The sequence below is a fragment of the Stenella coeruleoalba genome (genome assembly GCF_951394435.1).
Source record: "Stenella coeruleoalba genome assembly, chromosome: X".
NCBI lineage: Eukaryota > Metazoa > Chordata > Mammalia > Artiodactyla > Delphinidae > Stenella > Stenella coeruleoalba.
The window spans coordinates 38,384,751-38,399,581 of record NC_137152.1 but is presented as its reverse complement, the minus strand read 5'-3'; the positions used below and the strand labels follow the sequence as shown (position 1 = coordinate 38,399,581).

Sequence of the window (14,831 nt, the reverse complement as noted above, 5' to 3'; positions counted from 1 at the left end):
TCTTTTGAGGATTTGGGAGATGGTGGGAGGAAAAGAAGCAAAGGGGTAAAGGGGGGGGTCTTGGCCAGTAGGTTTATACCATGTGAATAAAAATCTGTTTCCAATTTCTCTTTCCCAGGCCTGAAGCCAGTCTTGCAGACGGGTTGGAGTGGACATTGGATGACAGAACTCTGGGTCATGCAGGGCACTGGAGAGCCAAGGGCAGGGAGTCTCAGCCACAGCCTGTCAGGAGAAGCCCCTGGGGGCTGGTCTCCCCTGTTGACCATTGGTTGGAGGGGGTGCCTGCGGAGGTGAGGAAATGCAGCCGCCAAGTCTTGGACAACCTGAAACCTTCAAGCCCCCAGAAGAATCTCCAAATCTCAGAACCTCCCTATCATTGCAGCCTAGAATTTAAAACCTGAGACCGTTGCGCTCAAGGAAACCTGGCGGTTTCAAAGCCCAGCACCAATGGAACGCAGGGCCCCTATCCTCCAGCTCTGTGATATTGGGCAAGTTGCCCGACTACTTCGTGCCTCCGTTTTCCCCATCTGTATAACGGCCATGACGACAAGATGGAAATCCAAGGGCTGTGGTGAGGATTGAACACGATAATTGTGAAAAGTGTTCGGCGGTGCATCTGGCACATGGAAAATCTGAGAAATTGTCGGCTACAGGGATGATGGTGGATATTTAGAATCCTAAATCCTTGGAAACTGGGACTTTTCGAAGTAGAAAATCGCAAAGGCTGAGGGCCTCAGAAGCATCGGGCCATGGTGTCCCTGACCATGAGAAGGTTGGGGTCCCAACGAGCCTCTCTAGGCTTTGTGAGGATGGATTCATTAATACTGGGGCCTGGTTGGGACCTTCCCCTCTGGGTCAGAGCTCTCAGGCCCTAAGATGTAATGAGGCAAGACTTTTCTCCCTTTCCTCACTCAGTGATGTTCAGTGGATTCTGGGAGCCAATGATTCTCAGACTCTTGGATTCTGTGAATTGTCGGGGGTAGGGAGGGACTCCCTGATTTTTTCTCCATGAAGTAATTTCCATGCCTCTCACCCTCTGTGAGAAGATGGGTTGCAAGAGTATCCGGAGCTCCCACCCCTGGGCAGTAAGACCGTGATGACCGTATCAATTCCACTTAAGGGGAAACTGAGGCCTGGACCAGAGCAAGGCCTCTGGAAACGCAGCCCTATTCCATTTCTTTCCCTGGTGTTTCCCATCCACATGTAGCATCTCAGTTCCTTTCTTCCTTTCCCCAGAGACCCTCAAATATCCCCTCACTCACAGAGTGGCATCTCTCCCTGCCTGGGATGTCCCTGTGATTTGAGTTCTTTTCCCTTTTTTTCTAACTCTACACACTTTTGTTTTAAAAACTGTAGTTTCTCATGAGCCCTGTTATCTCATTGATACCTCTCACCTCTGTAGTGAGGGGAAGAAATCATATTTTCAGATGACTCGTAAAGGGCAAACAAAAAACCCAAAATTTCAAAATTTCCGTTTAAGTCTCATAATCAAGAAGAGGAGAAACAGAGCGAGCGAGTGAGAGAGAGAGCGAGAGAGAAAAAACTATGAGAACCCCCCCCACCCCGTGATTATCAGCGTACACACTCATCGAAAAAAAAAATTGGATTATTAGAAGAGAGAGGTCTGTGGCTTCCACACCGTGGTTTTTCTTCTCGGTATAAAAGCAAAGTTGTTTTTGATATGTGACAGTTTCCCACAAGCCAGGCTGATCCTTTTCTGTCAGTCCACTTCACCAAGGTGAGTGTCCCCGCTCTCCCCCACCAGATGCGGGTCCAGCGGAAGAGACAACAGTGAGGTAGGCACTGGGTTGGAGGGTAGTCAGGGGCCCTCGGGGACCAGCAAGACACACGCAGCAGCTCCTGTGATCCTGGTCAGGTAAGGTATTTTTTACAGTAACAATACTAATAACAAACGCCAGAGGACTGATAGATCAAGTACTTAATCAGTGCTGAGGCAGAGGCAAAGATAAATAAATGGATCGATGTGTGGACGGGTAGGATTTTTTAAATATATCAGCTGCCAGTCTTTATGAATCTCAGAGCTTTGAACAACTTGAAACACTGTCCAGGTGTAACTGGAAATATCAGCGACGTCTCTGACATACCTTTGGCTCTTCTCTCTCGATATCTCCCGTCCCTCTCTGTCTCACTCTTTTCGTGATTCTCTGCCCCTCTCTTTCTGTTTCCCTGGCACGCAGACTCTCCACCCCTCTGTCTTTCTCTGGCTCTGACCATCTCCCCTGTCGCTGTCTCCTCCAACTTGACCACACTCCATTTATCTCCTTTCCTCCGTCTCTCCCGCCGCCTTTCCTGCTCACTCGTCTTGCCTTCCCCCTCCCTGCCTCTCCCCCTCTACCCCCAGCCTCCAGCACAGAGCTTTGTACAGTTGGCGCTTAATAACAGTGTGTTGAGTAATGTCGAGGAGGACATTTACATTTTACAAGAATGAGCATCAATTCTGTTTGCCCCAATCGAAAGAGGATTGTGGGCTGTCGGGTTGGGCTGAGCACTTAACTTGAACTTGCGCTTGCACCGCATGAGGAGACCCTCCAGGGGGGCACTTCACGCAATTGTCAACCATGGTTTAGCTGTGGGATTCTACCCTCAGGACCTCGTGTTGTGGGGGGAGGGCCAGGATCCATGTCCAGGAACAGAGCAGGCCATTCAGGTCTGGGGTGACCTCGTCTCTGCAGGCTTAGCAAGTGCTCACTGAGTGTTAACTGTTAGTATTTTTTAACCAAATTAGAATCATGCTATCTAGCTATCTATTGCTTTTGTTTCTGCTTTATTCAATGAATAGGAGCATTTTTGTAGGTCACTGAAAAATGTTTCAACGTATGATCTTTCATAACTGTTCAGACTGTCCTCACATTGGTATGAACCACGACTGGTTCGACCAAGTGCTGATTTTTGGACATTCGGGTTGTTTCTAGTTTTTTCGCATAATCATCCCGTATTAGTTCCTCGGATTCCTACAAATCGAGTGGCTAGGGCAAAGCGTTAGTGCATTTTTAAGGTTTCTGACCCTCTCTGCAAATTGTTCTTCCAAAAGGTTGTCCTGTTTTATGTTCCCTCTACTCAAGCTAACCGTGGGTGGGTATTGTCATTTTTTAATCCTTTCTCAACATAACAGGTAAGAAAAATATTACCATGTTGTTGAAATTTGCATCTTTCGATAACTTACACTGTTTGTTGACCATATGTGCTTTTTTTTTTTTTTTCAGTTGTCTGGTCAAGTCCTTAGTCCTAATAGGGTGTTCATCGTTTTTATTTATTGATTTGTCACAGCTCTTTATATAAAAGGATATTAGCCTTCCATCAGCCGTACATATATAGCAAATATTTTCTCTCAATTCATCATTTACTGAAGTTGTTTTGCTATTTGTTCATGCTGTTTTGTGATGCTTATGATGTTTTTATATTGTCAACAAGGTTAGTCTTTTCTTCTGCGGTTACTGTCTCTGGTTTTGTGCTTAGAAAGTCCTTTCCCACTTGAAAATGAGATAAATGTTCACCTGTGTTGGCTTTTATTCTCTTTTATGGCTTCATTTTTTCCACTTACTGTAGAGGTTAAGAGTGTGGGTACTGGAGCCAGACTGTCTGGGACAAACCCAGCCTCAGCTCAAGCAATTCGTGTGATTTTTAGCCAGGCATTTAACTTCTCGATACCTCCATTTCCTCATAGGTACTGTGATGGTTATAATAGTACTGACCTCAAAGGTTGGTTGTAAGGATTAAATCTCTCAACCTTGTTAGATGCTTAGCCTAGGGCCTGGCATACAATAAACCCAAGATCCATATAAGATTATTATTTATCTCTTTAATGGATCTGGAATTTATTTTAGGGTACATGATGAGGGTGACATTTCAAACTGGGCAGGAAGGGGTTGGTGGAAAAATGGACTGGTTAGTCATTAGCTTTATTTTCCCCTTCATTATCCCAGAACCATTTGTTAAACAATCTATTCTCCAGCGTCCCCTGGTTTGAAATGCCGTGTTCATCACAGACTCCATTCCCTCTAGACATTGGTCTGTATTTGAGCTTTTCCATTCTGTTCTGTTCCTCAGTGTCTGTTCTGGTGCCAGGGCCACAGCGCTTTGCTGATTGTTGCTCTGCAATACAATATAGCACCCGGCCGAAGGCCCTGGCATCTTGCCCTTTGTTATTCCTCATTATTTTGGAATAACGAAGGATCAGCTCCTCCAGCCAGAGACCAACAACTGTTCTTATTTGGAGCATCTCTCTCTCTCTCTCTCTCTCTCTCTCTCTCTCTCTCTCTCTCTTTGTCTCTCCCCATCTCCCTGTGTTGTTTCTGTCTCTCTTGTTCTCTCTTTGACTTTCTGCTCCTATGGGTTCCTTCCCCCTCCTCACTGTCTCTCCTTCTCTCGGTGTCTCTCACTATCTCTCTTGTTCTCTTTGTTTCTCTCTCTGTGTGTCTATCTCTGTCCCACCTCATGTCTCTCCCATCTCTCTCTGTAGCTCTTCTTCTCTGTGTCTCTCTGTTTGCCTATGTCTGTTTGTCTATCTCTGTTTCTGTCTCTCAGCCAGTCCCCTGGGTAGAACGGCAGTTATCGAATCAAAGCCCTACAGACACCTAACAGCTCACTCAGACACAGAGCACAAGGCCCCTGGCCCTCATCCACTCCACACCTCTCCCCTTCCCAGAGTACAGAGGGGCAAATTGAGGCTGGGAGATGGGCGGGAGGGCCTCTCTGAAGGCCTCACAGAGATGCAGTGGTAGAGTTGAGACCCAAGCTCAGATCTCAGGACTCTCAGTGGGGCCCTGGCTCTGTGTCTCTCCCCCACAATGGGCCTCAGTTTACCCCTCAGCACCCATGACAGGGGCAGGGGGACCCTGGGCTGTCTCCCAGCTGCTGCCGTTCCCCCTTCTACCCTCTCACAAGTTGGACCCTCATGGTCACAGTGTGGGGCTAGCCTCACAAGAGCTAGGCTGGGTGGGGTCCCAGGGCCCCATGGGTCAGGAGGCCTCATGGCCAGAGGGTGGTGATACTAGAGGGACATAAGTCAGTCGGTATATCTGTGGGTCTGGCTGTGGACAGAGCTCAGCCGTGTCCCCAGAGTTGGCACAGGTCCCTGGGATCCTCTATCCCACGGCTCCTCCAGAGAGCCTGGTGGTAGACTCTACCGGCAAAGGCCAGGGCTCTGACTGCTCCCACCATGAGGTCCTAGCTGAAGGTCTGCCAGCCTCAATGTCCCCTTCCTTCCCTCCCCATCTCTGGCAGAATGGCTGTGAGTCTGGGAGCGCTGTCCCAGAATGGACAGGGAGATGGAGGCCCTGCAGGGGTCCATCTACTGATCACCAACATTTTGTTAAGCATTTCATGTGCGTTAACTTTGGAAGATGGGTACAATTATTGTCCTGTTTTACATATGAGCCCAAGGAGAGTTACAGCTAGTTAGTTTCAGAGCCTGGCCCCAGGCTGGGTGAAGCAGAGGGGACGATTCTGACCCTCCTGCCTTCACAGAACTTAGGAGGAAGGCTTGCTGCAATTCCAGGCCTGGCAGGCGGGAGGCACTAGGAACTTCAGGAAGTTCCAGTGATTTTGGACACCAGGGACATAGGCCTTCACCTACTGAGAAGTTGGACCCATGGACCCCACAGAGTCTGTGGGTTTGAGATTCTGGGATCATTTGAATCTAAGAAATGATGTTCTACGATTCTGAGGTTCTAGAATAGTACCATTTGAAGACCCTGAGGGTCCCAGTCTCTGTGGGGTCTGCATGGCGCTCCCCAAGCATCAAACCTTGGGCCTCTCCATGGCCCAAAAAGGGCCGGGTCTACAGGGCCCAGGGCTTGTCATGGTGGCCAGACGGACGTCACTCACCACATCCGCCAGCACCCACATCACCCCACCTGGGCCTGGCCGGCTGCAGGACGGGACGGCCAATTCTCGGAACGAAACCCGTGGGGTAGGGTACCTGCCCCCTTCTCTTCCTCCTTGGTGCCGATGAAGCCCAGCGCATCCGGCCGCCATGACGTCAATGGCGGAAATATCTGGGGAAGTCGGGGGCTGTGACAACAAGGCCCAGATGCAGACCCCGATACGAAAACACAAACTATGTCCCAGAAACATCCTCCATGTGGCTTCTAAGAAATAGTCAGAAAAGGATGCCCCAACAGACAGTGCAGGAAGCCGGCTGCCCAATCTGGCCCTCCAGGTACCCCACCACGAGACAGACCATATCCACGGCCCCCTTCTGAGAATGTATCTATGCTGCCCTGAGTCAGGTTGTTGCAGATGTGTCTGAGGAGGCGATTTCTTATAGGCTCTGGCCAAGGGTCCAGGCAGCTTGAGAAGTGACCACAGGCTAGCCGTGTAGGCCAGGCCAGAGTGGTGGAAAACATCCACTCATTCACCAAAATCAGTATTGGTTCGCTCAGGTCTTCTGTGACAAAGTACCACAAACTAGGCGGCTTAAATAACAGAAATGTTTTGTCTCACAGTTCTGGAGGCCAGAAGTCCAAGATCAAGGTGTCAGCAGTGTTGGTTCCTTGTAGGGCTACGAGGGAGAAATCTGTTCTCTCTCCTAGCTTCGGATGGTTTGCTGGCGCTCTGACATTCCTTGGCTTATACAAGCAACACCCTGATCTCCGCCTTCATGCACTCATTCAGGCCCTTGTTCTGAGCCTCCGTAGACCCAGGCTCCTGATTCTCATGCAGTAATGTTCTAAGGCCCCGAGAGAGTAAGGGTTTAAATACCTGGATTCACACCCCCACCTCCGTCAGCACCATAACTCTGGCAACCCCCATGAGCTGAAAGCAAAGAAAGAAAGGAGCAACTGCCCCCTCAGAGCCCTTCTTCTGCTCCCCAGGGCTGCTCTCGGCAGCTGTGTGCCCAACCCAGTGCTATGGGGCGGGGTGGGGAGACACACACATACACACACACACTTTCCGGAGAAAGAAGTAGAGATCTCAAGTCACCATGGGGCTGTGGGACACTGTACCTGGTTGTCCCCTTCAGTAAAATGGAAGTTGGGCTTGGCAGTCCCTTCCAGCTCTGGCTTCCTCTCGGATTGGTACTCTAGCATTCCGAGAAACCAAGGCCCTGCCCATCGGGGAGTGTAAGGTTCTGGAGCCATTCTGGAGGATTTTCTGGATAGGGCTTGGATAGGGGAAGAGAGGAAGAGCGGGCATTCCAGGCAGGTCGAATAGCATGAACAAAGGCTTGGAGGCAGGCCTGAAGAGCAGGGATTGGGATGAACTCCGGTGGGAGCCGAGTCGAGGAGCTCGCACAGGCCCCGGCTCAAGAGAGCCTGTCTCTCCTCCTCTCTGGCACCTGCCCTGCCAGCTCCATGCGGGGCGGGAGCCCAGAGATGATCTCAGATGGAGAGCTCCAGACTCCTGTACTCAGCTTCCACACGGCCTTGCCACTTGCATGTCTAACACCAGAGTCGTCATGTCCCTCCACACCTGGATCACCACCCCCAACCCTGCTCCCCCATCTCCCCCATCTCAGGTCATGTCAGCTCTGTCCTTCCAGCTGCTCAGCTAATACCCAGAAGTCACCTTGACCCTCCCTCTCTCACCCTCCGCATCCAAGCTGCCAGCAAATTCTCCTGACTCCACCTTCGAAACATTAACTCCGAACCCACCCACTTCTCACCATCTCCACTGTCATCATCCTGGTCTGGACTGTTGCTTGCCTGGACTATTATAGTAGCCTCCTCACTAGTCCCCCTACTTCTGCCCTCACCTTCCTAGAGTCTGCCCCCCTCACAGCAGCCAGAGGGATCTCTGGAGTCCATGCCCACCTTGCACTCCCAGATATGCCCGTCACTGGGGTAACATAATGCTCCCAGGAGAAAATCAGAAAGCAGCCCCCGTGGGATCAGCAAAGGTCGTGTGGCCTATACTGGGTTCAGGGAGGACAGGAGGGCTGAGGCTTGAAGAGCACCACTCAAGTGCTGAGACCTATCCTGGCTGAGGCCCCACAAACCACCCCAAATTCCCCACCACCCTCAGGGAGGACACCTCCCCAACAGGCCTGTGCCAGCGTGTACAGGCACGCTGTGTGCTGGCTCCGTGTATGTCTGCACGTGGCGTGTGCTTGGAGACACAGGCACACCCGTGCTCCTGACACCGAGTATGTGTGTGCACACGCGCACACACGTGACCAGAGCTGGGGCCCCTTTGGGACACGCCCCAGCCAATGCCTGCTCTGACCAGAGGGGGTGTCCACATGGTTCAGATGGTTGAGCATTTCACACACACCCCAGCACGTTTGTAACTCCTTCCCCTTGTGTCCCCGCAGCCTGCCCTCGGACAAGGACCCAATGCCCAACCCCAGGCCAGCCAAGCCCTTGGCCCCTTCCTTGGTACTCAGCCCATCCCCAGGAGCCTTGCCCAGCTGGAGGGCTGCACCCAAGGCCTCAGACCAGCTGGGAGCCAAGGGCCCAGGGACAACCTTCCAGGGCCGGGACCTCCGAGGTGGGGCTCACGCCTCCTCTTCCTCCTTGAACCCCATGCCACCATCGCAGCTGCAGGTGAGGCCTAGGGCCCAGGATGGGGCAGGCAGGGTGGGGTACCTGGGCCTATAGGTGCCGACCTTTACTGTGGCACTGGGCGGGGGGCCCAGCTGGGGCACAGGAAGTGGTTTTCTGGGTCCCAGGCACGTCTGTGACTTATGCAGATGTCACGGGGCCAAGAAAGTCCCCACTTAGCAGGTCTCGGAGATTCGAGGCTCTCCGCAACCTCCCAATCCCTGTCTCAGGATAGGAGACCCTATCATGGTCCCACAGGCATAGCCATGTGTGTCTCCATCCCCCTGTGACAGAGGGCTTGGGGCCCAGGGAGGTGAGGTGACAGGATGGAGGCCAGCTCTGCCACTTATTAGCTGTTTGATCTTGAAAAAGTCACCCAATCTCCGTGAGCCTCAGTTTCCACATATGTAAAATGGGGTTGGTCATTCTGCCTAGTACGTGGGGTCGTTGGTGAGGAGTATACGGGTTAGACATGTAGAACAGTGAACATGAGGATGGCATCTCACCCGCCTGCCTTCCCCCAGCTGCCCACAGTGCCCCTCGTCATGGTGGCACCCTCTGGAGCACGGCTGGGTCCCTCGCCCCACTTGCAGGCACTCCTCCAGGACAGGCCACACTTTGTGCACCAGGTACCAACCCAGAACAGGCAGGGAGGAGGGAGCAGGCGGGAGAACTGGGGAGAGGACCTGGCTGAAATGGACCCCATGTGCCCCTAGCTCTCAACGGTGGATGCCCATGCCCGGACCCCTGTGCTGCAGGTGCGCCCACTGGACAGCCCAGCTATGATCAGCCTCCCGCCACCCACTGCTGCTACGGGGGTCTTCTCCCTCAAGGCCCGGCCCGGCCTGCCACCTGGTAACACTGTACCCCACAGCTCCACAGAAGCCCAGAGCCCCCAATCCTTGAACATAAGTGGTGTGGGCTGCTGACTTGCGGCCCTCAGGAGGCCAGAGGTGTCAGGTCTTATCATCTTGGAAACTCCAACCTCTAAAAATGTCAGGCTCAGAACCTTAAAGACACAGAGTGTCAAAATCACGGAACCACAGATCTTTGCAAAGTTAGTCGAAATGTCAGCGCAGTCTTTGAGCTGCTCCACCAGTAGCCTTGGAGATTAGGGACCACAGAGCCCCCTGGGAGTCTGGGCCTGCAAAGCTCAGGAGGGTGGGAAGCTCAAAATGAGAGGCTTTGTGGGCCGAGCTCCAGAGCCTGGCCCCCAGCCCCCAGAGGTGCCCTGTCCCCACCTGCAGGGATCAACGTGGCCAGCCTGGAATGGGTGTCCAGGGAGCCAGCACTGCTCTGCACCTTCCCAAGCCCCGGTGTGCCCAGGAAGGACAGGTCAGTGTGCAGGGCTGGGAAGGACCCTTGCCCTGCCATCCCCTCCTCTGACACACTTTGTCCCCCCAGCACCCTTTCAACCATGCCCCAGGGCTCCTACTCACTGCTAGCAAATGGTGTCTGCAAGTGGCCCGGATGTGAGAAGGTCTTCGAGGAGCCAGAGGACTTCCTCAAGTGAGTGGGTCAGGCCTGTTCCGGTCCGGGGGGCCCCAGTTTGTGGGAGGAGGTCTGGGGTGCAGGTCTCAGCTCAGGCCTCATCCCGATAAGGGGTAACATGAAAGAGGCAAAAGCTGAGACTGCGGGTTCAGATCCTGGCTCCATCACTCACTGGCTCTGTGACCTTGGGCAAGTTACTTAGTTTCTTGGAGCCTCGGTTTCCTCATCTGTATAATGGGGGCATCATAACAGAGGTGTGTGCTATGATTTACCTCCATTTTACAGACAAAGAAACTGAGGCCAAAGAGGTTAAGTGTCTTGATCAAGATCACCCAGTTCCTGAGTAACAGCCAGCCTCCGGAATCCACACTCCTAACTGCTTTGCCCTGCTACCCCCCCCTCATGCCAACACACCAGCCTTTTATTGATTTTATTGACCCCCAAAGTCCCAGATCCTCACAATGGCTATTGTTGCCTCCTCTCAGCCCCATCTCTCTCTCCTTCTCTCTCTCTCTCTCTCTCTCTCTCTCTCTCTCTCTCTCTCTCTCTCTCTCTCACACACACACACACACACACACACACACACCCCTTTTCCAACCATACCCAACTATCAGTGGCAATTCAGTGCATCCCGTCCTCTTCACAACCAGGCCTTCGCACAAGCTGTACTCTCCACCGGGAATGCCTTTCCCACTCTCAGCTCACTACCCTTCCATCATCATCTCCAGCACCCTGGACATACAGTAGATGCCAAGTAGCATATGTTGAAGGAATGACAGGTGTGAAAGGAAGACTGAGGTAGAAAGAGGGGAGGGAGGCTGAGGCTCTGAGGAGAGACCTTCCTCCCAGAGGGTCTGAGCCCTCCCCACTAGGAATGTTGAGCCGAGAAGCCAGGCTCGCCATGGTCACCCGCATGGACTCTTTCCGCTACCCAGGCACTGCCAGGCAGACCATCTCCTGGATGAGAAGGGCAGGGCACAGTGTCTCCTCCAGAGGGAGGTGGTGCAGTCTCTGGAGCAACAGGTGACATGGGGGGGGCGGGGGCAGGGGAGCGGTGGGTGAACCGTACGTCCACCCTGTGCCAGGATACAAGCTCACCCAGGATGGGGGCTGGCATGAAGGAAGGAAGGGGGCAGGGCACTCCCAGGGAAGACCACAGCCTACACAAAGACGTGGTGGAGAAAGATCAGGTTGAGGCCTCACTCTGTGCCTGTCCTCACAGCTGGTGCTGGAGAAGGAGAAGCTGGGTGCTATGCAGGCCCACCTGGCTGGGAAGATGGCCCCAACCAAGGCTCCATCCACGGTGAGCCACCCCAGGCCTACAGGTTGCACAGACTGCTGGGGAGCAGGGGAGAGAGAGGCCCTGCAGGGGGCGGGGGACCTATCCTTGCACCCAGGCCCTGGGATCTCTGGGCCCCTGTCCCCAGCTCCAAACATGCCCAGACCTAGGAATCTGTCCCTTTCTACCTACAAACCCTCTGACCTTAAGATCCCAAATCATGATCTTGAGTTTGCAAAGCAACAGCAAATCGCCAAACACTGAATGCAGACTGTGTGCCGCTGGCAAGACCAGCTATATAACTCACAGGGCCCAGTGCAAAATGAAATCACGGGGCTCAGATTTCAAAATGATGACCGCAGAGCATTAAACAAAGTGCAGGGCCCCAAGACCTTCAGAGATCACATAGAAGCTGGCCCTGGGTGTCAGGCACTGTTTGTGAGCACTTTGGTGATGTTAACTTATTTAATCCCCATGATGCATGGTGAGGTAGGTATTACTATCATCCCCAATTCACAGATAAGGAAAATTGAGGCCAGGGAGGCTTAGGTGACTTTCCCAAGGTCGCAGTTGGGTAGCAGAGGAGCCCAATTCAACCCTAGCTCGTGGCCCTGGCACTGGTGTGCTACACACACTAGTGTCCGTACCCGCACTTTAATAAATATGGCTCGTGCTGCTTTGTGGGATTCTACATCAGAGTGGAATTGAGAAGAGGGTGCCCTTACTTTTAAAAACACTTATTTAAAACTAAAGTGGCAAGTTTAAGCCTCTGGGTCACCAGCCTCTCCCTCTTCCCCCAGGCATCATCCGACAAGGGCTCCTGCTGTATCGTAGCCACTGGCACCCCGGGCACCACTGTCCCAGCCTGGCCGGGTCCCCAAGAGGCCCCTGAAGGCCTGTTTGCTGTGCGGAGGCACCTCTGGGGCAGCCATGCAAACAGCACGATCCCAGGTAAGGATGGTACGTGCCCTACGTGGTGCCCTCTGGGCCCCTCATCTCCCTGCCTGGTACTGGGCGGGGGACTGCTCTTCCCCACCACTGCCACCCAGCCTTTGGAAACTGGCAACTGCTCGTAAAAGCTTCCTCTCTGGATTTCCATGGCCTCCAAGCCCCCATTGTGGTCTCAGATGTCTAGTCCTAGCCCTGTCTCCCCTGAGGATTAGGGCTCACTCACTCTGTGCTTCAGCTACTCCATTTGGTCATCAGAAGGAAGAGAGCTAGCTTAGTAATTCCCAGGGACTCTCCCTCTCCCCACCAAGGAAAAGCAGGGTGACTCGCCCAAGCTCACCAATCCCCTACTGCCTGCAAAGTCTGGGCTGTGGGCTTAATAGCGATTAGGGCCTTCGAGTGCCATCCTGACTCCGCCATTTAACCAGTTACATGCATTTCATGGGGAAGTTACTTCATTTCTTTTAAGCCTTGGGGAGAATAAGCCCCATTTTGGTGGAAGCGGTGCAAAGGGGAAATGATATCATTTATGTCAAGTGCTTAGCAAACAGTGACTGGGATCCTGGAAAGCGGTATTCACGGTGGGATTTCAGGCATGCAGACTCGACAGCCGGTCGGTCGAGAGCAGAGGGTGGGAGAGGGAGCGAGGAGTTCCCTGACGGGGCCTGATCCCACCGTACCTCTGCCAGAGTTCTTCCACAACATGGACTACTTCAAGTTTCACAACATGCGGCCCCCTTTCACCTATGCCACCCTCATCCGCTGGGTAAGCAGAGTGCCGGGCTGAGGAGAAGGAAGAGAGGGCGGGGTGGAGGATCTGCCTCTCTCTGAGCACCCGCAGGCGGGCTCCTGCCTGAACAAACCCACGCCTCAGATGTGATCCCCCATCTTCACCCCAGACCTGCCCCCAAACCCACAACTAGACTGCCATCCAAGCCAGTGCAAGCTAAAAGCTGGCCTTCAACACACCCCCTTCCTGATGGCCACATCAACTCCAAACCTAACTGCCTCCTGGGCCTATAAATAGCCCCCAAACTAGCCCCCAAACTCCTTCACCAGCCCAGACGTACCCCAGTCTGCCGACACATTCCCCCCAGACCCTATCCCTAACCCCTTCCTGTAACACCTGACCCGTCCCAACCCCTTCATCCTCATCCCCCTAGTGCCTTCCCAGAGGCTTCACCAGAGCCCACCCGGACCTTTATCCTAGGCCCACACCTAACCCTACACAATGCCCCCCACTCACCTACCTAGCCCCATCCCAACCCGGAGCCTCACCGCAGCCATGGTCACTGACCCTTGACGCAATTCCATTCCTAAATCCAAGCAGATCAAATTCCCGGACCCTTAGCCTCACTCCACGCCTAATCCCAGCCCTGACCCTTAACGACCACACACAGTCAACCTCATTCTTGACCCTGAAACTAACCACATCCCTGACACATAAAATAACTACGTAACTAGGCCCACCTCTGACTCCTGACCTAATGTCACGTGTCATCCCACCCCTCGCCCCTTGACTCACCCCAGTTCATCCCCAGCCTGACCTTTAACCAGCCACTTCCCTGACCTTTAACTCTGCCTGGTCCTTTACCCCTTCCAAATCCTTAACTGGACCCCACTCTCTGGCCCTTACCCTTCCCAAACCCTGAAACCTCACTCTCACAGAGAACTCCAACTCCAACTCTACCCCAGAAATTTAACTTAACTCTAGCCCTAACCCTGAAGCAGACCCCACTCCAACCTCAAACCTGATCCTCTACCTAACCCCATCCCAGCCCTACCCTCACCCCGCTTCTAACCCTGTCTCTGACCCGTCACCCCACACCATCTCCCTTCCTTCCCCCGTCCCCACAGTTCCACCCAGGTCAGAAGGCCCAAGGTGGGCCAGTGCCCCTCTCAGTCCGAATTTGGGGGAGCGGCTCCCCTTACCCCCACACCCCCTAACCTTCAGGCCATCCTGGAGGCTCCCGAGAAGCAGCGGACACTCAACGAGATCTATCACTGGTTCACACACATGTTCGCCTTCTTCAGAAACCACCCTGCCACCTGGAAGGTGAGCACCTCCGGAGGTGGCAGTGGCTGGGAGGGCCTCAAATGCCACTGCGGTGCTGGGTCAAGTTCAGGAATGGGCGGGCCTGGGACTGGGCTTGTAGGCATGTTGAGAAAGGGCAGGAGGTCGATTTTTGGTGGGGACTGCTGGCCTCAGAGGATGACTGCCTGCCTGCTCCCCTCCCCAACGTCCCCGGCCCGGCTGGCTGGTCCTCCTTCCACAGAACGCCATCCGCCACAACCTGAGCCTGCATAAGTGCTTCGTGCGCGTGGAGAGTGAGAAGGGGGCCGTGTGGACCGTGGATGAGTTTGAGTTCCGCAAGAAGAGGAGCCAGAGGCCCAGCAGGTGTTCCAACCCCACACCCGGCTCCTGACCTCAAAGCCAAGGAAAGAAGGAAGGACAGGGGCCAAAACGGGGGAGTAGAAGTGGCTGGAGGCAGGGGTGACCGGCCCTGAACGTCCCTGCAGGGACCAAGAAGTAAGGTGTGCACCATCTTGCTGGCCAGGGACCCTGCTCCCCAGCTGACTGCCCTCCTGGATCACATGCTCTGCACCAA

The 14,831-nt window shown here is 53.7% G+C and overlaps 1 protein-coding gene across 1 annotated transcript in view; it reads left to right on the top strand.

Moving 5' to 3' along the window:
- The window catches only part of FOXP3 (forkhead box P3), an 18,647-nt gene extending 3,816 nt beyond the window's left edge, over positions 1–14,831 (top strand). The window contains exons 2-12 of the mRNA XM_079911719.1: positions 119–1,738; positions 8,276–8,507; positions 9,029–9,133; positions 9,221–9,359; positions 9,752–10,013; positions 10,931–11,018; positions 11,218–11,298; positions 12,075–12,225; positions 12,912–12,988; positions 14,177–14,278; positions 14,499–14,831. Of these exons, the coding sequence (XP_079767845.1) occupies positions 8,298–8,507; positions 9,029–9,133; positions 9,221–9,359; positions 9,752–10,013; positions 10,931–11,018; positions 11,218–11,298; positions 12,075–12,225; positions 12,912–12,988; positions 14,177–14,278; positions 14,499–14,648 (1,365 nt within the window). The 5' untranslated portion in view covers positions 119–1,738; positions 8,276–8,297 and the 3' untranslated portion in view covers positions 14,649–14,831. The remainder of the gene's footprint in view (positions 1–118; positions 1,739–8,275; positions 8,508–9,028; positions 9,134–9,220; positions 9,360–9,751; positions 10,014–10,930; positions 11,019–11,217; positions 11,299–12,074; positions 12,226–12,911; positions 12,989–14,176; positions 14,279–14,498) is intronic.